Source organism: Narcine bancroftii, chromosome 10, assembly GCF_036971445.1.
Source record: "Narcine bancroftii isolate sNarBan1 chromosome 10, sNarBan1.hap1, whole genome shotgun sequence".
NCBI classification, from domain to species: domain Eukaryota; kingdom Metazoa; phylum Chordata; class Chondrichthyes; order Torpediniformes; family Narcinidae; genus Narcine; species Narcine bancroftii.
In genome coordinates, this window is record NC_091478.1 from 63,979,038 (window position 1) to 64,006,662 (window position 27,625).

General features: G+C 38.0%; 1 protein-coding gene across 9 annotated transcripts in view; it reads right to left on the minus strand.

The window, feature by feature from the left end:
- Positions 1-1,545: 1,545 nt before the first annotated feature.
- Positions 1,546-27,625, minus strand: part of csnk2a2b (casein kinase 2, alpha prime polypeptide b) — a 97,111-nt gene continuing 71,031 nt past the window's right edge. For 2 of the 9 annotated variants that reach the window (XM_069901087.1, XM_069901089.1), the window contains 11 exons: positions 19,894-20,005; positions 11,594-11,695; positions 9,764-9,814; positions 9,547-9,606; positions 9,324-9,452; positions 8,684-8,767; positions 8,202-8,312; positions 7,021-7,122; positions 5,803-5,903; positions 5,021-5,169; positions 1,546-3,558 (listed from right to left, as the gene is read on the minus strand). In XM_069901087.1, coding sequence (XP_069757188.1) covers positions 3,485-3,558; positions 5,021-5,169; positions 5,803-5,903; positions 7,021-7,122; positions 8,202-8,312; positions 8,684-8,767; positions 9,324-9,452; positions 9,547-9,606; positions 9,764-9,814; positions 11,594-11,695; positions 19,894-20,005 — 1,075 coding nt within the window. In that variant the 3' untranslated portion in view covers positions 1,546-3,484. The remainder of the gene's footprint in view (positions 3,559-5,020; positions 5,170-5,802; positions 5,904-7,020; positions 7,123-8,201; positions 8,313-8,683; positions 8,768-9,323; positions 9,453-9,546; positions 9,607-9,763; positions 9,815-11,593; positions 11,696-19,893; positions 20,006-27,625) is intronic. The other 7 variants (XM_069901091.1, XM_069901094.1, XR_011345667.1 and 4 more) reach the window with 6 other exon arrangements.

A 27,625-nucleotide genomic window follows, 5' to 3' on the forward strand; every position in this document is an offset into this window, starting at 1 on the left:
TTTCAGAGTGATTCAATTAATTACATTTTCTTAAAAATAATTCTTACAGAAAAGGACTAGCATCGCACTCCCTATGAGGTACACGTTAGGTATGCACTACTGACATGAAATTCCAAATAGCTGAGCTATTTAACTATAATGGGCATTTAAAATATTTCAGCTCAGACTATCTGACTTTGTACAGCAAGCATCTCCAAGGCAACCAAATGAAAACCTCACAGCTAATGGAAAACTAAATAAAAATGCATTAGTGATAAAACTTTCCAACCAGAATGGGAATTAGATAACTCCATTTGCAAGCCTAAGCAACATTGATATTCATACACTTTCTCCACCTCCAGTTTCCCAAATAACTTATGGGTTTTTTTTTTAAGTCATTTTTTTTGCACAACAAGCAACACTGAAGGAAATTGCTTCTTGACCAACTATTCTCTGCGCAATCCCCATTTCATTAGCTGATGTAGGGTTTTCTCTTATGCCAGGACAGCCTCTCATGACACAGCTAGTTAAGTAAAAGGTAGACATTCTCAACCTTCTTTCATGCTGCATATAATACTGTTTCTCATCATCTGGACGTAGTCAATTCAACAGGTTTCCCCCATTTACTGCTAGATATTTGCACTTCAGAAGCCAGCAACATAACTGACCCACTGAACACACTATCAAAGCAGATGAGCTTGGAATCATGTGACCTCTCAAACCCTATATAGTAAATAATGTCAATGAAATACTGGAATTCCCACAGTACTTAAAAGCTAAATGAAACATTCATTACTACCATAAGAAATTCACGTTTTCAGAATCAAACCTTGTTCCAAAGACAAGAATGAAGACAATGTTTTAAAAGTTAAAGATTAAGGAACAGGAACTTGAAGATAACAACAGCCAACACTGCTGCTTGTAAGAGTATGGTATTAGATACAAGACTGGATTTACAGGAGGAAAGTAGGCTTTCAAAGGTATACCCTTAACTATTCTTTAAGAGACATGCGATTAACAGATTAATTGTGGATAAGTAGCACGTCTCCTTGGCTTCAGAGAAAGTGAAATGGAATACATTGATTCAGTTAATTTGCAAGTTACAAAATAAAATGGGAGTGCATAAAGGTGAATAGCAGGAATTGTTTTACTGCATGCAACATGCAAGAAAATAAAAAAAAATTAAAAGAATTAAAGATGAAACCAGGTTAATTTCAAGCATTGATCACAAAAAGGAATAGAAGACCATTCAGCCCCTCGTGCCTGTTATATTATTAACTGTGTCTTCACATGTGCTGAGTATTTTCAGTATTTTATAATTTGGAATTAAAAACTAAAAAACATTGCTATACCTGAGTTTCCTTCTTATGTTTATAAAGAATGATTTACAATGTATGAAATATGATTTATTACTGCATTATTACTTTATATATTGATGCTTCCAAAATGTTTAAACTCCAGTTTCACCAAAATTCTTAATCTTTAGAAGGTATTCTCAAACTTGGGAGGTAAAATGCAAAATTCACATGTTAAGTAGCAATTTGTGACAAAAGGAACTGTAGAATATTTATATTTGCTCATTATTTTTTTATTCTGAATTAAAAAAGGTTACAGTACTTGTATAATCCAAACACTTGTGTATAAATGTTAATGCCTCCCATGTCTTATTGATTTTGTTAGCTTTAATTTTGAGATGGCAGTTGCCATAAATTGGAACATCACATCATTGCACCAACCTCACAAACATCTCAGTCAACTAGTACACAGTTAATATGAAGCACACTTCTGCTCTACTTCCATGCACTACATTGTAGCAAATGGGATCAGATGAAAAAAAATCATTTGCTCAGACAATTTGGAAAAAACCCAAAATACTTCTGAGGGCACCACCTTTAGAGTGACAGCACGAGATTTGCAAGCAGTCAAGTTCCGTTACTGTTGAGTGATTTCCTGCAGCCTCTGTTAAAAGCAGCAAATCTATTCCAACTGGGATTGTTGTTAAATAATCTGTTAAACAAAATTTGGAAAAGTCACACACCATGCAGTTTAAGAAAATTAATTCAACGTGCAAGGGAAGGATTTTGCTTAACAGAAATCTTCCCATTCTTTGTAAATGTTAAAATTTTGTCTGCCAGGTTTAAATATGTACAGTATTGTAACTTGATTGATTGGGCTGTACATAAGCATAGACAGTGCTTTGCATTAGGTCATAGAAAATTCTCAGAACAATTTACCATGCTACTATAATCAACTGTACATTTTGCAAACATTCTCATGCTCTCATTTGGACTTCACACACATTTTCTCTATACATCTTTTCTTGCACCCGTAAACTTTAAAGTTACATTATTCCCATCCCCAGAACATACAGACCCATATTCTACAAACATTTTTATAACCACTTCTTCCTTCCACCCCAAATCTTATGTTCCTTTGCTCCACTGCGGCACATTGCATTCAATGGCTGCTTATGTTATTTCTCTATGGCATCTAACAGATTGTCTCCACAAAGTCTTTTGGAACAGGACCCTAAACTGATCTGTTTTTGTGAATTTTGTGCCTCCACGACCAGTATTTTCTCTTGGATCCCATATATTTAAAAACGTGCACTTTAATGAATGTGATACTTTTGAATCCAACAGGGAAAAATTGAATAAAAGCATTGGTCAGCGTTATTCCAGGTCACAGAGCAGCAGCAGAAACACCCTATGAGGCTAATGATTCCATTCCAATCAACCCAATCTGTGACACGGTGGTATATTTATTCACATGCTGCTGCAGCCTGCAAAGGATTTACTATGGCAGTCAACATTCCTTTGGATAACATTCTCCTTCTGTCCAAGTCTGCTTTGATTATCTGCTGATTACTCTGGCACAAGGGAAGAGTGTGGAAGGACAACTTCAAGATCAGACAGGAGCCCAAATGAGACTTCAGGGCCTTTGCTGACTAGTTTACTGCTCAAAGACACTTTCACTCTTCCAATTTTGCAGGAGATCCCAGATTGAAAAGGATCTGTTGAAAATACTTTACTTTTCGTTTCAAATCCAAAAGTCACTAAAGTCTCCAACTGCTGTGATTAGATTAGAATCTTGTGGAACTTGTTCTAGCTTTCCCTTACATATATTAACTGCATTTGGCAAATTGGATTTTATTTTGCAGAAAGATGGGAAAAAGGACAACACAAGAACATTTGGTAACAGAACACATTCTAGGTATTTTATTACAATACAAAAAATAATATATAAATATACAAAAACATTGTAATTTCAGAACCAAAAAATCTAGTAAGTTGTAATTCTGCCTGAAACATAAATGGAAATCTAAAATAAATGGATGTAGTACAGTGTTGCCACTGGGTTTAGGTAAGCCATGGTCACCTTTGTTGCTGCAGTCACAAGTTCACATTTCCAGACTGTGATAGCTCCTCTTTTGCTCAATTGTCTCTCCTGTAAATCCTGTAATTCCATAATCTTGCAGAACAAACTATGCAGACAGCAGCAGGATTCACCGCACAGCTGCAGAAACACTAGGCACGTGAGAGTTGTTGCTCCTGTCTGAATGCTCTTTCAGTATTGGATCTGTAGTAGAGGGGAAAACAACCAAGTCAAGTAACTAGTAGCTATCAACACAAGTTCCAAACTGACTACTGCATTCCTGAACTCAGCAACAAACCCAAAGATCTTGTCACCAAGATTGCAAGAGGCACAAGCATTGAATCAAAGCAATTAAAATCTGGCACATAAAAGCGATCACAATAGTAAGTCTTTGTTTCCTCCAAGTTTGACAAAATTCAAAATCTGCTGCTGCATCCTAACTTTGGAGACACCAAGTCTCTTCACCTATGACCCCATGTTCGTTGGTCAAACTGGCTTAGGTTTACGTCGTCTCTATTTTATAATTTCCAGTTTTCAAATTCTCCACATTTGCATTTAATCTCCTCCACCCCAAAATATTTGTATTAGTGGCTCTCCAATTCTGGTCTTTTCCTCTTAAAAATTTATTCACTCCATTTAGAGTTGTGCAAACACCTGGGAAAGCACTAAAGATAGAGCTTTTGTTTTGCCTTTGGTTCCTGCCCCCACAATGTGCCCAGCTTATTTTTGTTTGATAATGCTAAAGAGCTGTGGAACATTTTTGCACCATGTTTGTTGGTAAACCTATTGATATAGTTTGCAATTTAGAATTAACTTTAAATATACAAAAATAGGGCCAGATGAGTCCAAATATGATGGATGGATCTGGTCTCCAGCAGGAATAGAATAGAACCACAGCAAAGGGCCATCAGTCCAATTCTGGGGATGAGGGTTTTGTCTGAGATTAAACTAGGCTCAAATTGACTTAACTTTGGTAGATCAAGAGGGTATTCTACTGAATCATACAAAATCAAGTGGCTTAACAGGATAAATCATAAATGATATTTCACCTTGCTGGGTGGTGCATGGTCATAAAATGTCCATCCTACTAAGGACTGGGATGAAAATAATTCCCTTTCCCTCAAAAGGTGGCGATTTTTAAAAAAAATCTTTGTCCAAGAGTGTAGTGAAGGCTCAGATGTGATGTACGCTCAAGATAATTCATCCATCTTTAAATATTGGGGAAATCAAGGGACAAGGTCAATGTAGGGGTGTGGCAGAGGTCAAAGATCTAAATGAATGGGGAATGAGAATGAGGGAGCTATTAGCCCGATCTGGCAGATAGTTATATTTCCAATTCCCATTTGTACATTTCTCAGGAAGGACATTGTGTGAATTTTAATTATCCGTCCACCTGGAAAAATGAGAATCAAGGTATCTCTTAGAGACACCAGAAATCAAAGCTTTATTCACCAGGGGTGTAGAATGAGTGCCAATACTGTATTTCACACACACACACACTCTTCCCCCCCCCCCCCAATTTAGTTAAACCCTGAACTAAATGATCTATAGAAACATTACTTCCAGCAATAGCTGTGGCATACTAAGCCACAGAATAAAGTGGTTAAAGCTACGACAGTTCCCAACTTGGGGAATTTCAGTAAAGCTGGCTCTTCCTCACACGTACAGAAGTACGGATGTTCCATTCCTTCTTTAGCTGTAAGTCTCTGCTGATGATCGTAACGAAGTAGTTTATCCAACAAATCCAAGGCCTCCGGGCTAACCAGGTGCCGATTCTCACTGTGAATGAATTGCTCCCATCGTTTCCGAGAATGTCTAAGGAAGAGCAAGTGGTCGTTTAAATTTTTTTCTTTTAATTTAGACGTACAGTTCGGTAACAGGCCATTTCAGCCCACGAATCCGTGCTGCCCAACTTGTACCGTTTTCAACAGTGGGAGGAAACCAGAACCCCTAGGGAAAACCCACGCAGACACAGGGAGAAGGTACAAACTTCTCAGACGGCACAGGATTCAAACCCCAGTCCCAATCGCCAGCGCTGAAAAGGTGATGCACTAACCACTAAGCTAATCGTGCCGGCCGTTTAGAAAACCAAACATTGCACTGACTGTAATCTAACACTAGAAAGGGCTTGGAAATGGTCAAATAAGGAACTTAACGTCATAAAATTTGTGCAAAAAAGTTAATCACAAATTAAATCCATGCATATTCTATCCCCCATTGGAATGTATTAAATTTCTAATGAGAATTACTTGGAGGAAGCATATTTTTCCCCACCATCATCCATCCACTTGCTTTACCCCCTCACTTTTTTTTTCTACCCCCCCCGTCATAATCATGTTTGAAATCAACCTTGTGTTATTTCCCCCCATTCTTTGCGAGAATTATATATACACCAAGTATCTCAGATTAGATTTATTCATCTTACTCAACTCATATTATTCAACTTACTGTCCAAGAGTATCATTAAACCGAGGATCTAGTTCAATGTGGTATTTCTTGAGGTAGTCAAACAATTCATCAGTTCCCAAAACCTTGGCAATGCGAACAAGCTGGAAAAGAAAAAAGGCAAAAGCTTCTTAATGAGGACTCTGCCACAAAAAGACAAATGTGATGCATTGATTTTTCTTTACATTAAAAAAAAATCACGAAAGTACAATATGATAGCTGCCTATATTCATTGCTAGAGACTGGCTCATGGGAACCAAGTATCAGAACTGAGATTCAAGAGGGCTCTGAGGGCAAGGGCTCCTGAAGGCTTTTTGATCGTATCAAGGCTTGAATCTGGAGCTTGAGTTTGAACTGGAAATATATGCAACTGCAGAGGCTGTAGAAGTGGTTGAGGTGAATCCACTGACACACTCTCTCTGACAGGACTCTTTCTCTTGTTGTTAGGGATGCCTCTCAATACTCATGGCAACTCTGTTTGCCTTGTGGCAGACAAAAGTTGAGGTACAACCTAACCCACTGACTGCTCTTTTTGGAATTATATTTCCAGAAGTGGGACGAGTTCCCACTCCCACACATCATGTTTTATTTAAATGGAAAGATTCTAATCCATCAACTTTGACTCAATCGTTCTCTCAAATTATGTAATGTTTAAGCTTAGAGAAAGGAGTCGTACATTCGATACTTCTGTTAAGTTTGAATAATCCACATGACTGAGATGGTATTATTTTCCCTTCTGGACTATATTTAAGTTTATTTCTTTTCTCTTTGTTGGTGAAGACCAGACGATTATATTTTTTTTATTAATAAAGTTTTAGGATAGGGCTGCCCAGTCTTTTTTGTCTTAGATTTTGAAGATTTCAGTTTGAGGAGATTAGAACATATTCATTAATTGTGGTGCAAAGCAATATGTTCGATCATATGATATTTTTCCCTTTTTGATTATATACTCCTATTCTCTTCATGCATTGTTTACCTCTATGATTAATAAAAAGATTGAAAAGAAAGAAAATTTGAAGTATATTATGCACATTACATGACAATAAAAGGAACCTTTGAATATATTGACTTTTAATATCTGGATAATCTGACTTGCCTACAAACACCATTTCTCTTTGAACAGACACTATGCGATCGACCATCTCTGCGAACTACGCGATACCAACTATGCGATCGACCAAGCAGTTCCAGCATTTTCAGCTTTCATCACCAAAACCCTACCTGGTCATAGTTATCATGTCCATGGAAGAAAGGTTCCTTACGGAATACCATGCTGGCCAACATACACCCCAGACTCCACATGTCCAGGCTGTAATCATACATCTAGAAAAATATCAATCAGGAGGGTACTGGTCAGTCAGAAAAGATTTCAACAACATTTGGGATGGACCTTACACTGCAGGTGGTTGAGGAGACTTTTTAAAAATTTTACTCACAGCATGGTAGAAGCCAATTCTGGCTAGTTAAACCCAAACACCCAATTATGCCCAAATTAACCAACAACCCCCTACATGGGAGGAAATCAGAGTACCTGTAAAAAAACCCATGCGCTATTATAACACTGCACTAACTGCTACACTAACTTTCGACACTGGTAATATCCAATGATGGGCAGACTTCATATGCCAGTTTCAACCAAACTGAAATCAAGTTTAAAAAAAACGTTTTAATATCCCAATCAACATTTCCCCCTAAATCACCCACTTTACCCATAGCACAGAAAGAGAACTTTTACAACCAAGTTCTCTCTTTTCATTCCTTCATTGTCAGAAGTTTCAAGTTGAAAATTCACATCCACACATTACTAATCAGGCAATAACTCAACTTCTACCAAATACAAAATGTGATTCATTTGCATGAAAGGTGTGCATGAGAATGAAACTGTAAAATAGTTTGCATCCGAAATAACTATGTATGGCAAGTTAGGATTGGAAAGAAGCCACGGTCAAGAAAACCAAAAGGCAGGTAGGTCACTGGGACTGCCTCAAAATAATTCAGTCTTAGACAAAATTAGAGGATCTCAGTACTTGCATGGAGGGCAACAATGATTATAGACTGGGGACTAGATCAGCCATTCTCCACAGGGGCATATGGTCCCCCTGGGGTGGGGGTCACAGGATATTTAAGGGGACCAAGGACTGAAATCAATTTATTTTTATCTAGACTGTAGGAGAGAAATAGAGAAGAAACCAACTAAGCTTGACTGCTTCACAGGGAAGGGGGCCCATAAACTTTGAGCAGAGTCCCAAGGGGGCCATAGCCCAACAAAAAGTTGAGAGTGGCTGGTCCAGAAGATGAACACAAAAGCAGCCCAGGGCAGAAAGTCAGACATTGACCCCTCACTCTTCCATTTTCAGCAGAACATTTTATTGACCCATCATTCGTTCCATCTTTGCTTGTACCTGGTAATCAACTAGAAGTTCAGGACCTTTGAAATATCTGGAGGCCACCCTAACATTGTACTCCTGCTCAGGATGGTAGAACTCAGCCAGTCCCCAGTCAATTAATCGAAGCTGTAAAATAACCAAAGAGCAGTCACCCCCAAATTAGTTGATGCAGAAAATTTTTTAAAAATTGAAGCGCTTTTATCAAACTTACAAGTGACCACATGTGATGTGACCTCTGAAGTCTGCATATTTCAGTGTTCCAAGGTGCTCATTTAAAAGTTTCCTTCACTTTAATATTTTACTCTAAATTTATAAACTTTCTGACAACAGCTTAGTGTGACACATCAACTTAACACAATTTAATCAATACAAGACGTTCAGACATTCCCCAATCAATCAACGCTTCATTTAAAACTAACACCTCACAAGATTGATTTATATTCCTGCAGATTGCCCACTAACTGTTAAAATAGTCCAACCTGCAGTCACTCTCGTACCTTCCTCTGGGCATGGTCAATCATCACGTTATGCGGTTTCACGTCTCTGTGCATAATACCCATACTGTGGCAGTAATCCAAAGCCTAGGTGTACAAAAGTATTAAGCCATGAGCATATTTTTATGCTTTATTCAGTAGCATTTCTCTCCACCTATTCTGCTAAAAGGCAAGTGCTCCATTGTCCTGAGCTAGTCACCAACTGCTTTAAACACAGCAACCAACCTTCAGAATGGACTAATTGCCTCCAATTATCACAGATACATTAATGGGAAAGCAGCATTTTCTGGGACTGCTGTGACCTGTATCCCTCTTCATTATAAAATCAAATTTCCTCAAAGCTCACTTTGATTAAATCTAACCGTATTAGAGGGACCTATTACAGCTTGTTATTGGACATGTGTTGGTGTTAAATGGGAAAGGGGTCTATTCTTTTTACTATTATCAATCATATTGGCCCTAAACTTTTGCCCAGTGCATTTGCTTTCACAGCGAGAGGAAAGCACCACATTCCTGCATTGACAGAGGGCAGGGAAGAAAAGTATCTGCTCTCAGCCAGACCACCAGATGAAGCACATATTGCTTTATCCAGAAGTGAGGGGCCTGCCACCACTTGAATGTCAATCACTAGCTGGACACCCACCAAGTGATGCAAACATTGGCGTGGGAGAAGCCTGGGGCCCACACCAATCTCTGCAGAATTATTTCCTGTCAAAGAACCATCTGTGAATGGTGGTGGTGAAGGGAAGGGCACTGACACAGCAGGGATGACCTAAAAGGGAACAAAAGCAGAAAGAAGCTAAAAGACAAAATCAATATACAATATTCAATTGATTAGCTGGCAGAACTAATAGCTTCTGACTCACCTTGAGAATTTCATACATGTAGAACCGGATATCATAATCCACCAAGATCTGATACAGTTGCTAGACAAAGAGAGAAAAAAAGGGTGGCAGGAAGGGCAGTAGGGTCAGGTTGAAGGAAAATTCAGCACGAGTGAGTAAAAGGCTGTACAGAAACACTCACCAATCAGTAATGTCAGCAAATGCATTAACTGCACTAACTGCAAACCTGCAAGCTCACCTTGAAATCAGTATTATCAATATGCTCAAAAACAAGAGCGGGAGTCCTCGACTGCAGAAAGAACAAGATCACAGTGTAAGATACAGCACAAAGCCGATGCATCATAAACTGCCCAAAATCTTAAATCCATTATCTACCAAAAATAGGAAATGCTACAACCAACAAAATTTATAGTATCAGAAGCCACTGTTAACTACTGAAATGGAGAATAAAAATTTTAATGTCACATCAAGGTTATTCCCTTGCTAAGCCAATGGTCCCAACTTTAAAAAATAGATTGCACAATGAATTCTCAACGGAAGTGCTTCTGTTCTGAAACCAGCTAACACCAAAGTACAACTTTAGACTTTTTTTTGCTGTGCACAAAGCCTGTGCTCCATCTTTAGCACCGATTTCCATTACCAGTTTTCAGCCAGGGATAAAGCAGAGTTGAATGCCCTTCAGCATTGTACTTGCATTGCATACATAAAAAAGTCACATCAGCTTCTTCCAGAACATTAACTTAACAAGATATGGCAGAAATCAAATCTTAGAAGTGGGAAGATAAATTCAAGACAATATTTTGATCCTCAAGATTAACCAAGTTCTGCAAAACAATCAGGTTTGGCTGCAACAACACATATGGAAGAGTTGGATTGCTAAGATTCTTTGATCAGGGTCACAGAAGTCTTTATTGCTTCTCATTTGGACAGATTGGTCAAGGGCAGAATATGGGGGTATTGGAGGGGGTGCCTGCAGTGGAAAGGCATACCAGTGGGATTTGATTATTGATGGTTCTGGTATATTACATTTCCCCATATCTGAGGTTCTGAAAACCAAAAAGATCCCAAAACTGAACTTTTTTTGCAGCACCATCATGACATCACAAGTTGAAAAAGATCACCCGATTTGTCCATTGTTAATGAGGCAGACGGCACTGGAGGAAACATCTGAAAAAGCCATCAGGAGAATTTCTAGTGTTTGGTGCTGCATTTATCTTATTTTGTAAGCAGAGATGAAGTTTTTTTTGGTCCATATTAAACGTTACTTCATGCTCGAAAAACCTGCTGCTGTTTTTTTCGTTGTTGTTTAACTGCTGATACAAATATTCCTGCTGATGCCAGAGCTGCTTAGAGCCATTGTTCCAATAACCAAAAAACATCCAGTCCCAAGCGTTTAGGATGTGGGAAAGCGAACTGACTGTTCTATTCAGGCAAGCAGAATATTTGGGTCTGCCTTCTTTGAAAGGGCTCAGATCATGCAGAATCAAATGCAACCTGTTTCTCTGGTGATATGTTACTTGCCAGCCAATGGGGCAGGTGTATTTTGACCTATTTATTGAGGCTAGAATAGGAAGAGGTGACACACAGGGGTTTGCCAAAGATGAGCACTCATTCCATAATGTTGAAGTCAACACAATGAAGCACAAAAGACAATGGAGTCTGGGAGACTCAACAAGTTTAAATAACAATTCTGAAACCAAGGAAAAGACAAAGTAATAACATCTCATCTCCTCAAATCATTTCACTCAGGGAATTGACAGGCTTGGCAAACATCCACTTTTTAGACATAACAGCACGGCAACAGACCATTTCAGCCCACAAGTCTGTGCTGCCCAATTTACACCCAATTAACCTACACCCCTGGTAAGTATCTAACACTGGGGGGAAACCAGAGCCCCCGTGGAAAACCCACGAAGACACAGGGAGAATGGACAAATTTCTTATAGACAGGGCAGGATTTGAACCCCGGTCTTGATCGCTGGCACTGTAAAAGCATTGCGCTAACCGCTATGCCAAATGTGCTGCCCTCAGTTTACTTTTAATGTGGAGAAAAAGTCAAGTTACTCACCACAGGGTCCTTTACCACATCTAGCAGCTTGATGATATTGGGACCCCCACGGAGGTTTTCCAGTATCTTGATTTCTCGCTTTATTTTCTTCTTTTTTACAGGCTGCAAAGTTACAAGATATTTTTGAATACTACCCAATTAGAGAATAACATGCAGACTGGGTTATCACTCTGAAGGAAGCTAGTGACATTTTCTATAGAGCTTGGAACAGCTCAAACCAGGCCCTTAAGTCTTACCTCAACCAGTAATGAAGCAACAATCACAGTATTACACAAATAATGAAAACCATTTAATTTATTCTGAAAGATGCAAACTACAAAACCATGAGGCCCAAATTGGCAGCTGTAGATTGAAAATGAATTAAAAATAACAATAAATAAGCAATGACTAATACTTCAAGAATAAGATTACAAGTCATACATTCAAAAACAATTTCCTACTATATTTTTTAAACCATCACATTAAAGATTGCACAATAATATAAGGAAAACACTTGCGAGGTTACTAAAGACAGGAGTAAGCACAAAGATTGAAAGATTTCAAAATTCAGAAGATCACCAAGAAATTAATAAGGAGAAAACAGAACACAAGGGGCAGAAGCTGACAGGAAACTAAGCTTCTAAAGATACATGATCCTTAGCAGATGTTAATGCAAGTGTGGAACAAGAAAACAAGATATGTGGGTGTGCAGAAGGTCCTGGTTGTCCTTTATAAAATGTATCTGGAAAGTTAACATGTAGGTAACAACAGCAATTGGCTTTTGTTGCAAAAGGAATTAAGTAAAAGAGTAGAAACATACAGTTTTAGTGAGATCAAATCTGGAATATTGTGGGCACATCTGTTCCCTGAAGAAAAGATTGACTTGCAATAGGACTCTAGCGATAGATCAACAGATTGATTCTTGGGAGGTTTGTCCTACAGGGAGAGATTAAGGTGGCCAAGCCAACACTTAAGGGTTTAAAAATTACAAATGATCTCAATGAGATGAACAAAATTCTTACAAGAGTTGAAAGTCAGATGCAGTTAATGCTTCCCTTGGCTGAGGTGTTTTGACCAAAAAATACTCAAAATGCTAGCCAGTGAAGGCAAATGAAAAAAGGTTTGCCATACCCATAGTAATCTACCATCATTAGGGAGAAACTATTAGTTTAATTTACAGCACAGTAGCAGTCTTTCTGACTCAGGAGCTCCTGCTGCGCAAATTCACTCATGTGACCAATTAACCTACTAATGCCACAAGTCTTTAGAATAGAACCAGAATATCCAGAGGAAAACCACGCAACACACAGGGCGAATGTACAAACCCAGGTTGCTGGCACTGCAATAGTGTTATGCTAATCAAGACACTAACTGTCCTGCCATGTTAGCTGTTACTGACAGCCCCAGACTGTTATTCCTGGAATCAGATGCACAGCATATCCATTAACCAACTTCACACAGCTGTACCATTTCTTTGTGAACCAGGACTAATTCAGCTGCTTTGCATATCCCTGGAAGGCTCATATAATTAAAATTACAATATTTCAAGGAGTAATTAATAATTTTGGTTTATAGAACATACTGAGATTAGATGGCTGAAGTGGTGAATTCTTTGTGATGTTCTGGTGAAAGAATGGCACCAGCATCTCAGTACACTTTCTAAAAAGGTGCTATGGTGACAGCATTTATAAACAATCAGCTGAAGGCAAAAAGCCAGTCCCTAACATGTACAAAGTACATAGTAATTATAAAGCTGAAAACAGTCTTTATAGGGATGCCAAATCTGACTGATGCAAGCAAACCAGCTCCTTGCAGCTGTAACAATTTTATTCTATTTGTCAAACATGGCATACCTGACAAATTAACCATTTCCACACAATTAATGCCAGTAAACAGCACTCTTCCAGGTGCAAAGAGAATAGTTTAGATGGAAAACAGTGGGAGAATGAGACTGATGGGAATGCTCCAAGAAACAATAGTTGTGATCGGCCAATAGGCTTCCTTATAGATTGGAAAAAAACATGAAAAACTAAACCTTTCTACTTCAATGTGAAATGATTGGTTCAAGAACCATTCTGCCTAAAATGGTATCTGATCCTTTTAATTAAGGCAACGGTCCAGATAAACCATGTATGTCTATTTAATGTTCCAGAAGATGAACTTTTGTTTTTAAACTTAACTAACTATTCTGATCTATACCTCAACCACCTTCAGGGTGAAACATTCACATATTGATCCTACATTTTTTTTCATGTTTTGAAGTTCACATTTCAAAATATGTCCCCTTTTTCAAAGAAAACACCAAATTCTGAATTTTGCAATAGTTGGAAAATCTCCCCACAAAGATCAAGCCAATCACTTTAGAGCTGATTTCAATTTTTCCAACACTGCCTAAAATCAGGTATCAAACAAATATCCAGTCTGAAGAAATGCCAAACATTAGTGAAATTGAAAAGTTGTAACTAATACTTTAAATATTTCAGTGTTAATCAAAGATGGGCTCATATACGGTAAAGGACAAATTGAAATACCAGGTAAACAAAATCCCTTCCACTTTGGGCTGTTTACTTCCACTTTGGAAGTTGCAATCAAAGTTATTCTGTTTCAGGGCAGAAACTTGTACATCATTAAACAAATGGGCATGTGTCTGAATAACTTTCAAATACTTGAAGTGCTGGTCAATGATTTTGGTAGAAAACACTGCAAAACATCACAGCCACTTGCACACATGAAGAATAGGAGAGTTAGGAAAGGAGACCTCCCATTATCAGGATGATAACCTTATTATTGTCAGAAGTTTCTCTACAATGACCCTCGTGGTTACTACTGGGTACCAGAAATGAAGGAAGGGAGGATTCCCCCATTTGAGAAAGGCTCAGCCGCAGGTGGCTGGTTCATGGTTACCAGCTATCAGGTGCTAAGGGCAAGTATGGCTCCTGAAGGGCCTTGGGTGCTGAAAGCCTCCAGATGAAATCTGGATCTAGACCTTGGGTTACCAATGAATTGAGGCTGCAGAGACTGCGAGAGTGCTAGGGGTGAATCCACAGACACTCAGTGTCTCAGAAAGTGTCTCTCTTTTGCTTCTCTTTCTCCTATTATTATTGGAAATGCCAATGGAGACTCTTTGGCTTTTACAGCAAAGCTGAAGTATATCTGTAATGGAGAGATCATGGTCACCACATGGTGGCACTGCCAGGCTCCTATTTGGAGGACACCGCATGCCAATCGAGGACTGACCAGCCCCAAGCCATCAAGGTGACCCGTTCAAATTACCAGTACTGGGCTCCAGGCAGCCTGCCTGGACTTAGCCTTGATGTTCACCTAATTGGCCCAGGTGAATCACCTGGTCTGAGCCTGCCAAGCCCCTGCACTTGGTCATAGCAGCCAAAGGGGCCCAGCCTGCCCCCGAGTGATTGGCCTCCCAATACCTGCTGCAGGATTATAAAGGATCATGCTTTCCTTTGCTCTCTTTTGACTCCTCATGGCCCATGAGTATCACCTTCTGTATTGGATTGGGGTGAGTCCAGAAGCCAGTTAGCTAGAGCAGTGTCCGAACAGGGCAAGGGTAGGGGCACGTAACCGTGATCTGATTGTTTACTGTTTGTGCTATTCCTAGGTTTTGCCGGCTTTCCCTCATTACCCGCAGTGCACATTCATCCCCTTGTGAACGGTGTTTAAATTAATTTAGGGTTTATAGTCAGTGTTTCCTCTGCATCTCTTCAGAATAAACTTGTGCTTTGTACCTCTATCTCGGTTTGGTTCTTAACATGTGGGACCGACACGAACTTTCACTTATAACAATATCGTTTATATTACACACTTTGTATTATTACATGACAACAAAAGGAACTGTGGTCCTTGTGTTAGCTTGGTTGAAATTACACTTATTTTTGTGACTCACTTGCATTTTGTTCAAAGAGCGATGTACATTAGCAGTATTGCTTACAGCCTTGCAATTAGAAGCTGTCTAGTTATCTTAGATTTAGACGGTAGTTATTTAGAACAATTGTACTGAATCCAACCTTGCTCACTTCACACTATTTTCTAGATTTCCTAGCACTGCATTAAGGACACAACATAGCAAGCTTGACAAACTGCCAAAGGACAAAATGGTGTCAAAATGCTTCACTTTTCCTCTGCATTTTAACTAAGGTATTTCAAGAATTGATTTAGTTGGGAAAATAAACCAAATATCTCATGATACAAACTCCATTTTCCTCGCATTTCTTTGCTTACATTAGCCATCATGTTACTGATCTTTAGACCTGCTTCAATTAAATTTGGCACATGCAAGAAGTCTCAATTTTATCTCACACAGAAAAAAAACAAAATGCTTTGTAAATATAGATGAAACAAATACAACAACAGTGGATGATTTAAAATATGAATTGGTAACCTGAAACAAACAGCATTACTTTATTCTTGTATCTGTCATTAAACTGTCGACTACAATCTTTAAACGGTTTACTGCTTTCCAATTTAAAGGATTTCCTACCGAGATCTCAATTAACCTGCCACAGTGCATGCCGCGTTACCCAATGCCAGTCCACATTTGTTCTGCATCCCAGAATCATTTGAAAGAAACATTCTTCTGATGGAGTCAACTGTTCACTGTAGGAAGGCTCCATGGGTGATCAATGCTCTCTACTATTAACACCACTCAATCATGTGAACCTTCACGGTGAATGTCAACAGGCTAAACATTCCGATAAAGGATCAAACCAGAGCTTAATCCTGCACTCATTCACACTACACACAATGTAACTAAAATAATTCCATCCCTTGGCCTCTGTACTAGCTGATATCTTTGGCTTGGCTTCGCGGACGAAGATTTATGGAGGGGGTAAAAAGTCCACGTCAGCTGCAGGCTCGTTTGTGGCTGACAAGTCCGATGTGGGACAGGCAGACACGATTGCAGCGGTTGCAGGGGAAAATTGGTTGGTTGGGGTTGGGTGTTGGGTTTTTCCTCCTTTGCCTTTTGTCAGTGAGGTGGGCTCTGCGGTCTTCTTCAAAGGAGGTTGCTGCCCGCCAAAATGTGAGGCGCCAAGATGCACGGTTTGAGGCGTTATCAGCCCACTGGCGGTGGTCAATGTGGCAGGCACCAAGAGACTTCTTTAGGCAGTCCTTGTACCTTTTCTTTGGTGCACCTCTGTCACGGTGGCCAGTGGAGAGCTCGCCATATAACACGATCTTGGGAAGGCGATGGTCCTCCATTCTGGGTAGAGGACCGAATCATGGGTCCTCTACCGGCACCACCTACGGCTCCTAGAACGCTTCCACCAGCGTTGTCTCCGCTCCATCCTCAACATCCATTGGAGCGCTTACATCCCTAACGTCGAAGTACTCGAGATGGCAGAGGTCGACAGCATCGAGTCCACGCTGCTGAAGATCCAGCTGCGCTAGATGGGTCACGTCTCCAGAATGGAGGACCATCGCCTAGCTGATATACATCATGATTAAACAATACAAATTTTTTTCTTTTCCTAGCTGATATGCTAATAAAGATTTATTTTTTATGAATTTAATTTTATTCTTAAAGAAAACAAATGTAATATTTTCCAATGGAACGAGTCATTGACATCTATTCCCAAGTCCTATACAGAGCAAAATAGGTCTTCACTAAGTAATATACATGCCAAAACTGGAGATTTTGTTGGCTTCAATTATCAGTCACTCTGAGGTTTAGATGAAAATTACAACATACCCAAATTTTTGATGATACGAGAGTAGAGGTAAAGTTGACTACAAGAAGGATGAAGATTTAAACAATTTAAGCAAGTGGAAAAGTGGAAAGCAACGTGGAAAATTGAGGTTATTCCTTTTGGTTAGAATGAAGAAACTATGCTGGAAACCCAATGGAACTTTGTCTGTTAGTCCATTATTCCAGCATCCAAGATGACAAGTCGACATGCCTCAACAACTATTGGTTGGTGGCATTGAGAACTGCCATGATGAAATGCTGAGAGGTTGGTTATGTAGCAGATCAACTCTCAGAAAGGATATAGATCAATTTCAATTTGCTTTTCATCACAACAGGGCAATGATCTCACGAAGTTAGATCACCTAAACCAGCCATTTTTTGGCTACGACCAACGCGGGTACACCAAGACTGCTTGCTCAATTTACTATTCCCTGCACACGCATGACTGCATAGCCAAGTTCACCTCCAACGCAATCTACAAATTCACTGACTACATCACAATTGCTTGCTGAATAACTGGAAATAATGAGTTAGAGTGCAGAATTTGCTTGGGTGGTGCCAGGACAATCTTGCTCTCAAAGGACCAAAGAATATTGCTGGCTTTACGAAGGAGAAACCATGCACCCATCTGCTTTGATGGGATAGAGGTGGAGAGCATTAGAACTTTCAACTCACTGGGAGTACATATCTCAGAATACATATCCTCGAACTAACACAGAAGCAAGAGTGAAGACAGATTCTGAAGAGATGTGGAAAACTTGATCAAGCTTCCAAAGGTATGTGGTGGAAAGTATACCAATTGATTGCATCAATTCAAATGCACAGGAACACAGAAGGCAGCAAATCGAGCCAGGTCTATCACAGACTGACTGCCCATAAATTGCAGACATCCATGATCACAAACTTTTCTCACTGCTGCTTTCAAGCAGAAGGTACAGAAGCCTGAAGAACAGCACTTCTAGGTTCAAGAATAGTCTCCTTCCAACAGCTCCCAGGCTTCAACCTCTCGTGACGCTAATCGTGGCCTGCTCCAATGCTACAAAAATGACTGTCTGCACTTTTGCAGTGTTTTTTTTTCCCCACTAGGATAACTGATTTCACTGAACATTAATTTTTTTTCAATGTTTGCTTCCCTGAAAAAACAGGGATGATAGACAAATTCAAGATGAATACAAACATTTTCAGATTTGCTGTATCGCATAGGAAGTTGGAGAAACATTAAATTAACTTTTATTGAATTCGGCATGTTTAATTGCATAATGTACCCCTGAGCCAAGCTTAGGGTGAAAAGCCCAGGGTTTGTCTTGGTCATCAATGACACAACCGAAATAGAGTTCAGAGGCTTTCTTAATAAGTGCAGTCATGCTGCGTCTTTGAGCCTGAAGCGTATACTCGCCACAAATGTAACAGAATGTATCGCAGTTGTTGCAACATTGATGAGACATTTCTGCTGTAATGAATCTTCCTGAAGATCATAAAAGCTATTGTTAGGTACACTCACTTATGTTATTGCCTGAAGAACATGTGCATCAACACGTGTTCAATGTAATGGACAGCATCTGTAAATGTGAGCTGCTTTTATAGCCTGTCTGCATCTATCTTGACTGAGCATGCCCAGACCTAAGAATTTGCATAGCACCTGCTGTGAGTGCATGCCCAGGAATACTTTGACTGACCAAAACAGCTTGCATTGTGGGCAAAATACTGGTAGACTTAAAATTCGTCAGGAAATCACAAACTAGGTTTTATCTAAAAAAAAAGCAGTAGGCAATAGGAAAATTTTAAGGTAATTTTCATGATCAGCTGCCCAAAATCTCTAAAATGCACCCAAATGTGCTCAGGAAGCAAAATCCTCATTGTCCAATGTTACTTGTCTTTTTAATTCAAAGGGGTGTGTGTGTGTGTGTGTGTGTGCGTGTATGTAAAAAAATTAAGAATGTAATGTATTCAGCCGCAGCAAGAATTTGTGAATGTCTAATCTCAAGCTAGGTAACATTCAGTCAGAAAGACAAATGGCATCAGAACATGCAGTGTTCTCATCAAAATACCCAAAATTCTGACAATGGATACAATAGCCCATTTTCTCACTCTGTAGCATTTACAACTTGGAGATCATTACAGGAAAAGAGTCTGCCTTTTAGTCTCTTTATCTAGAGGAATACAAATCTTTGAATTGTCTGCCTTAGTGGAATCCAGCTGGTTCATTGTTGGACTTGTTCAAAATCAAGATGACTCCAGGAGAGAATCAAGGAATAGTGGATAATGTACAATATTAGTCACAATCTTATTGAACAGTAGTGTATGTGCAATGGGTTATACACCAATTTCTGGTTTTATTTCCTTTGTGACAGATTTAGGGCAAGGATATTTATCTCATTCATCCTCTCATGATTGGGTTGCAAAATTCAGTTTAAAAAAAATCACCACTACCTAGCCTCATAATCCCCAAGTTATAAATCTGTGCATTTATTACATTAGGGTAAATGCGAAGATTTAAAGAGCGACAAGTAAAAACCCAACAGAGTCAAAAAGGCCCTACCAGTGTCCAAGCACACACTCACCCAAAAATACTGGAGTGCAAAGACAGCAAAGAGAAACCAAACAATAATCTGATACTTGCCTTCAATATTTTGACAACAGTTTTCTCATTGTTTGTTATGTTAATCGCCTCAAATACTTCACTGTATTTCCCACGGCCAAGTTTTCGCACCAACTGGTAATCATCCTGGTTACTGTTGAAAAATAAAAAGATAAACAGGATTTATTCTTTGTATGCCTGCAACCTGCTGTTACTTATGCTTGATAAGTCAAATGTAACAAGGGACAGTGCTTTTTGTCTATAATTCAATACTCCTCTGCCCCACTGACCACCATTTCACCCTGCCCATCCCATTCATGCAGCAACACTTCTTACCATTCCAAATTTTTCCAACATTCTGGGCAGTCACTGGTCAGGGATTCTGACAAGTAGATACAAAATGTGTTTTTACAACTAGATAGAAATTATTCTTTGAGCTTTATGAAACTGCTTTGCAGCAAAAGATTACGAGGATTCTTCAAGTATTTTGGATTTGCATGCAAATCATGTAGTCTGCGAATCTAAATAGGCCAAGTAAAATTAAAGCTTCGAAGTTGGGGCTTCAAAGTTTGAAGAATCAATAACTCCAGTGACCTGACCTGGAACAAGCACATTGTTGTGATGTTTGACACGTCCCTCTTGCCTTCAATTTTTATGGCTGCACAATTGAAAACATACTGTTGGATGCTTCATAGCATAGTATGGGAACTGCTTGGTTCAAGATCAGAATGATACAAACTTCTCTCCCATGTATGAATGCCACCTCATCTCCCACTGCCTGGGAAAGGCAGCCGTGAATGACCCGTTACACTCTTCTCCCTCCTCCCCTTGTAAAGAAAACTTATGAGTGTGAAAACATACAACAGACTTAAAGACAGTTTCTTCCAGCAGTCATCAGGCTCCAAAATGAACACCACAACAGAGCTCTCATGCTGCCCTTATTTGGTGCTAATTAATTTTTTTTAAAATACAATCTATAACTCCAATTGTGCTGTTTACATGACTGGATGAATGCTAGAGATAACCTGTTAGCATGCTTACAGAAGAACCCTTTTCACTGTACTACATATTTATGATAAACAAGCTTGAGTATGATAAGGTGATGAAGGAACCTTTATTCGTCTGCTTAACATGCAAGCAGATTTTGAGGATTTTGCGGAGAAAGTGTTTTTTTTTAAATTTTTTATTTTTCACACCATAAATCACAATAGCCATGATATACACTTTTTCTTTTTCACACATTTACAGTGACTTTTTCTCCCTCCCCCCCCCCCCTCCTCCCAAGCCACCCCCCCACCCCTCATCCATTTTAGGTATACAATCTAGGTTGCATTAATTCAGTCAGACAATGTTGTCATTCAACAAAAATACACCAGAAATTCTACAGAGTCCATTCTTTTCTTTCCTTCTCCTTCCATCAACTTAGGTAATGTTTGTCCCCGGTAGGTTTTCGCTGTTGTATTTAATGTAAGGCTCCAATACTTGTTCGAATATTTCAATATTATTTCTTAAACTATATGTTATTTTTTCTAATGGAATACATTTATTCATTTCTATATACCATTGTTGTATTTTCAAATTATCTTCCAATTTCCAGGTTGACATAATACATTTTTTTGCTACGGCTAGGGCTATCTTAACAAATCTTTTTTGTGCATCCTCCAAATCAATTCCAAATTCTTTGTTTTTTATGTTACTTAGGAGAAAGATCTCTGGATTCTTTGGTATATTGTTTTCTGTTATTTTATTTAATATCTGATTGAGATCATCCCAAAATTTTTCTACTCTCTCACATGTCCAGATTGCATGAATTGTTGTTCCCATTTCTTTTTTTACATCGAAAACATCTATCAGATACTGTTGGGTCCCATTTATTTAACTTTTGCAGTGTAATGTATAGTCTGTGTAACCAATTATATTGTATCATACGTAGCCTCGTATTTATTGTATTTCTCATCGTTCCAGAACATAATTTCTCCCATGTTTCCTTTTTTATCTTTATATTTAAATCTTGTTCCCATTTTTGTTTAGTTTTACCATTTGTTTCCTCATTCTCCTTTTCTTGCAGTTTAATATACATATTTGTTATAAATCTTTTGATTAACATTGTATCTGTAATCACATATTCAAGGTTACTTCCCTCTGGTAAACTCAGATTGCTTCCTAATTTATCCTTCAAGTAGGATCTCAGTTGGTAATATGCCAGCGCTGTATCTCCAGTTATCTTGTACTTATCTCTCATTTGTTCAAAGGATAAGAATCTACTTCCTGAAAAACAATTTTCTATTCTTTTAATCCATTTTTTTCCCCATTCTCTAAAGGAAAGGTTGTCTATTGTAAAAGGGAGTATCTTATTTTGCGTCAATATTAGTTTTGGTAATTGATAATTTGTTTTATTTCTTTCTACATGGATCTTCTTCCAAATATTGAGGAGATGATGTAATACTGGAGAAGTTCTATGTTGTACCAATTTTTCGTCCCATTTATATAATATGTGTTCAGGTATCTTTTCCCCTATTTTATCTAATTCTAATCTCGTCCAGTCTGGTTTTTCCCTTGTTTGATAAAAATCTGATAGGTATCTTAATTGTGCGGCTCTATAATAATTTTTAAAGTTTGGCAATTGTAAGCCTCCTTGTTTATACCATTCTGTCAATTTATCTAGTGCTATCCTCGGTTTCCCCCCCTCCATAAAAATTTCCTTATTATTTTCTTTAACTCTTGGAAGAATTTTTCTGTCAGTTGTATTGGCAGTGCCTGAAATAAGTATAATATCCTTGGAAAAATGTTCATTTTAATACAGTTTATCCTTCCTATCAGTGTTAGTGGTAGATCTTTCCAATGCTCTAAATCGTCCTGTAATTTTTTCATTAGTGGATTATAATTGAGTTTATATAATTGGCCTAGATTTTTGTTTATTTGTACACCTAGGTATCTTATTGCCTGCATTTGCCATCTGAATGGAGATTCCTTCTTAAATTTTGAGAAATCCGCATTATTCATAGGCATTGCTTCACTTTTATTTACGTTGATCTTGTAACCCGACACTTCTCCATATTCCTTCAATTTCTTATGTAATTCTTTTATTGATAGTTCTGGTTCTGTTAAGTACACAATAACATCATCCGCAAATAGACTGATTTTATATTCCCTGTCTTTTATTTTTATTCCTTTTATATTATTATCTATTCTTATCAATTCTGCTAGTGGTTCTATAGCTAGGGCAAACAATAAAGGTGATAGTGGGCATCCCTGCCGCGTTGACCTGCTTATTTAAATTGCTTTGATACATGTCCATTTACTGTCACTTTCGCTAACGGTCCCTTATATAATGCTTTAATCCAATTAATATACTTCTCCGGTAAACTGAATTTTTGCAATACTTTGAACAAATAATTCCATTCTACTCTGTCGAAGGCCTTCTCTGCGTCTAAAGCAACTGCTACTGCAGGTGCTTTATTTCCTTCTACTGCATGAATTAAGTTAATAAATTTACAAATATTGTCTGTTGTACGTCTTTTTTTGATAAATGCAGTTTGGTCTAAATTTACCATTTTCGGTACCTGTTCTGCTAATCTGTTTGCTAATAGTTTAGCTATTATCTTATAGTCTGTGTTTAGCAAAGATATTGGTCTATATGATGCTGGTAAGAGTGGATCTTTCCCTTGTTTTAGTATTACTGTAATTATTGCTGTTTTACATGAATCTGGTAAGCTTTGTGTTTCATCAATCTGGTTGATTACATCCAGGAGGGGCGGTATTAATAAGTCTTTAAATGTTTTGTAGAATTCTATTGGAAATCCATCCTCTCCTGGTGTCTTATTATTTGGTAATTTTTTTATTATCTCTTGTATTTCTACTATTCCAAATGGTTCTGTTAATTTATTTTGTTCCTCTATTTGTAGTTTTGGTAGTTCAATTTTAGTCAAAAACTCCTCTATTTTCCCTTCTTTCCCTTCGTTTTCAGTTTGGTATAATTGTTCATAGAATTCTCTAAAGTTTTCCTTGATCTCCGTTGGATTATATGTGATTTGTTTGTCTTTTTTCCTTGTTGCCAATACCATTTTCTTAGCTTGTTCTGTCTTAAGCTGCCATGCTAAGATTTTGTGTGTTTTTTCACCTAGTTCATAATATTTCTGTTTTGTCTTCATTATATTCTTCTCCACCTTATATGTTTGTAATGTTTCATATTTTATTTTTTTATCCGCCAATTCTCTTCTTTTAGTTGTATCTTCCTTCATTGCTAATTTTTTTTCTATGTTTACTATTTCCCTTTCCAACTGCTCTGTTTCCTGATTGTAGTCCTTCTTCATCTTGGTTACATAACTTATTATTTGCCCTCTGATGAATGCTTTCATTGCGTCCCATAGTATAAACTTATCTTCCACTGATTCCGTATTTACTTCAAAATACATTTTTAATTGTTTTTCAATAAATTGCGGAGAAGGTGTTGATGACCTATTGTGAATGTATCTGAGGTATTTGCTGCAGTTTGTGCATGAAACATGGGCAGATGTCAATTTACCAGGTTTGATGTCTTCACCGGTCAAACATTTTCCCCATTCAAAAGTTATGCAGAGCAATTTCACAACATTTGCTGGGAGATGGGTCCACAGTATTTAGAAAGGACCACAGTTAGCATAGATGAAGCAGGTGGGTAGAGGAACTTTCTTCAGCACTTTGATAAACGTGTCAATGAATTGGAGTTCAGCTCCAAACATGCAAGCATCATCTATGTCAAACAATCTGAGCATCCTTTGTTCTGGAGTGGAGATACCATCCTGTGTTGATAAAGTGATTGAAAAGGCCTTCAAAGCACTTGATATGCAAGGAACTTGTAAGAAATTAAGAACTTCAAGCAACAAATTCATTTTTATAAGAGGACCATGATCAGAAGCCATGATCACAATCTTTTTCAAGTGGATTATTTGCTGTGACTAACAGCCACACCCTGAATAACAATGTGGATATTTTCAAAGGAGGAATGGACAGAAGAACTTTATGAAATCCAACATCTGTCAGCTGAGACAGTCTGGAGAATCCTTAAATTTGACTACTTGCACAGCATCAAATACATCTGCTACTCAAAGTCATGCAAGACATGAATCTAACTAAAAGAGTTACCAAAGATCCAAGCCTAGTGAAAAGGGGCATCAAAGAAAGCAGTCATTTTTCCAATTCTTTTCCCAATCTTTCTCAACACAATATTACCCCTCACCTTCCACTTGCTTCCTACCATTGGAGAGCTCTACCAGATAAAAGGGAAACTACTTAACACTTCCAATCCAGTAGACTAAAACGAGACAAAATCTCCTATACATTGGCTATAAAATATCTGCACTATCTTTCAGTGCAAATTCCTGAAAGTGGAGTCAAGAGATTGCAGATTCCTGAATGCATTTTTATTTTGGCTCGTGCAGAAAGTTACATTTTAAAAGTCCAAAAGACTTAAGATTTCCAAAAATTTGAAGGCAGATTCTGGCCATTTTGACTCCAGACAATTCTGACATTTTTTTTTAAAAATACACATGATTGATCTTGAAAAGCTATTTGTATTTCTAAAAGTTATTTATATACCCCCTTGCAAAATCTCAAGGCACTTCACTACCAATAATTACATTTGAAGTCCTATGGCAATATAGAAAGTATAGCAAACAATGTACACGCAGCAATGTGACAATTAACAGATAACTTGCTTTATTATATTGGTGGAAAGATATGTATTGTACATGGACCAGAGCACCTGGAAGAACATCGAAACCTTTTTTTAAATTTTGCTATATAACCTTAGACCCAAGGAAAGAGAAAAACTTTGCACTTGCACCTCAATTCTGGTTTCCTTTCCATACATTTGCTTCACTAGAATACAGTACTGATTCATGGAAATGCAAGGTTTGTCATGAGATTAATTTGGCTAGTATTCTTTTTTTCAGCTCAAAGAGTGACTTCATTGAAACATACAAAGTTCCAAAAAGTTCAACAAGATAGATAGATGGAGGTGCTTCTGCTGTCTGAAGAATCTAAAACTAGATTGGAAGGGGAAGGGGTACAATATCAAAAGAGGCAAACCATTTTGTAATGAGATAAACAGAAATCTATTCACTTATTGGTAAACTTCAGTCATTAATTTAACAGAACAGAATGAAAGATTTATGGATAATGTTGGAATAGAGGGATTATGTATATAGGCAAGAAAAATGGTGGAGGTAGATTAGCCATAATCTATCTGAAGGGCAGAACTGGCTCGAGTTTGCTGATTTAGCCAAACCACTTCCATTTCTTGTAATCTTCAGAATAATGGCAGCTCTCAGTATCAGCCAAGATTTTGAGTCAAGGAATTAAACCCTAACCTAAGGCAAGAATTTTATAAAACATGCAAATTACATCTATGAAATGTATTTTTTTTTAAATCAATTTATTGGGCAATCAAATATACATGTCACCAAGGAATTTGTTCCAACAATCGCACTGACTAACAACATTGAGAATTACATTGGCAGATTATTTTCCAGCTCAATGTCTGGCCTGCATATTCAGGCTTCCCTACATATTAGCCAATGGCTATTATCTCTCATTTGGTTTCAAATGACATTTACTGTATTGGTCATTAGTATCTGATGAGCAGACAGAGTTAGCTGTGGACTTGTAGCAGTAAAAAGAAACCAAGGGGAAAGGATTGTCTGGGTTTTAATTTATAAAAAATGTAAATCTCCTTGGAAAACATTATTAATGCTCAAATTGACAGGTTTGTGATGACAATTATGTGGCAAAGTTGTTAATTGTTATTCATTTCTGGTTTATTTTCACTACTCTCCTGTCTGTCTCACCTGAATAAAGATACATTATTTATAGTGGGTATTCTAGAGAATTTCAGAAATGTAAAATGACATGGAACTGATACAGATGATCATTTTACTCTTTAAAGCCTGGATATTTCAAGAAACTATGTATCCCTCAACTATTTTCACCATGACAACATAAACAGGAGGGACTAGTCCAACATGATCTATTCCAACCATTCATAGAGAATCCGAAGAATCACCAATGTCAGAAAACGTTGCCTTTCCTAGTGCAATGACACATTTTTGATAAGATCTCGGACAGCTGAATGAACTCCATAATTAGCATTGTGCTAAGGATGTCAAAGAGGAAAATTTCAAGACTCAAATTTGTGAATGCTACTCTGACCACTGCCCATAGATACAAGCAAACTGGAGATTATAATTTCTTCTATCAAATGATCACAAACGCCATCTATAACAAAGATAAATGATTCTTGGAATTGATACTCTGGAATTGCTAATTCCAATAACCACAACTAAATTAGGCAGGGCCTTCAGGAGAAAGCAAAAAAGTGAGAGAAAAAAATGTGGCTGTAAATGCATTGATGGTAGTGTATTAGTTTTGGTAGTAGGAAAGAGAAAGGAGAATGTCTGCATTGTTTACAGAAGATATTAAAAATAAAACACTTTTAAAAAGCTCCTTACAGATGAAATTGAAAAAAAAGTATTACAGTCACAGACATGACACTGGAAAGTACTTGTGATTGCCAGATCCTCAAAGCACACAGCCATCATAAAGCAAAGGCCAACTAATAAATTCACTCACTGCTTTGTGAATAAGTGACTGCAGACACTACTTTGCAAGCACAAAACTACACAAAGCAATGCTGCATTAATTTCAAGTCAATTAATGGAATGGCCCCCACATGATTGAAGTAACTATCCTCAATAGTCTCAATACTCCAAATTGGTTTGGTAGAACAATGCTTTTA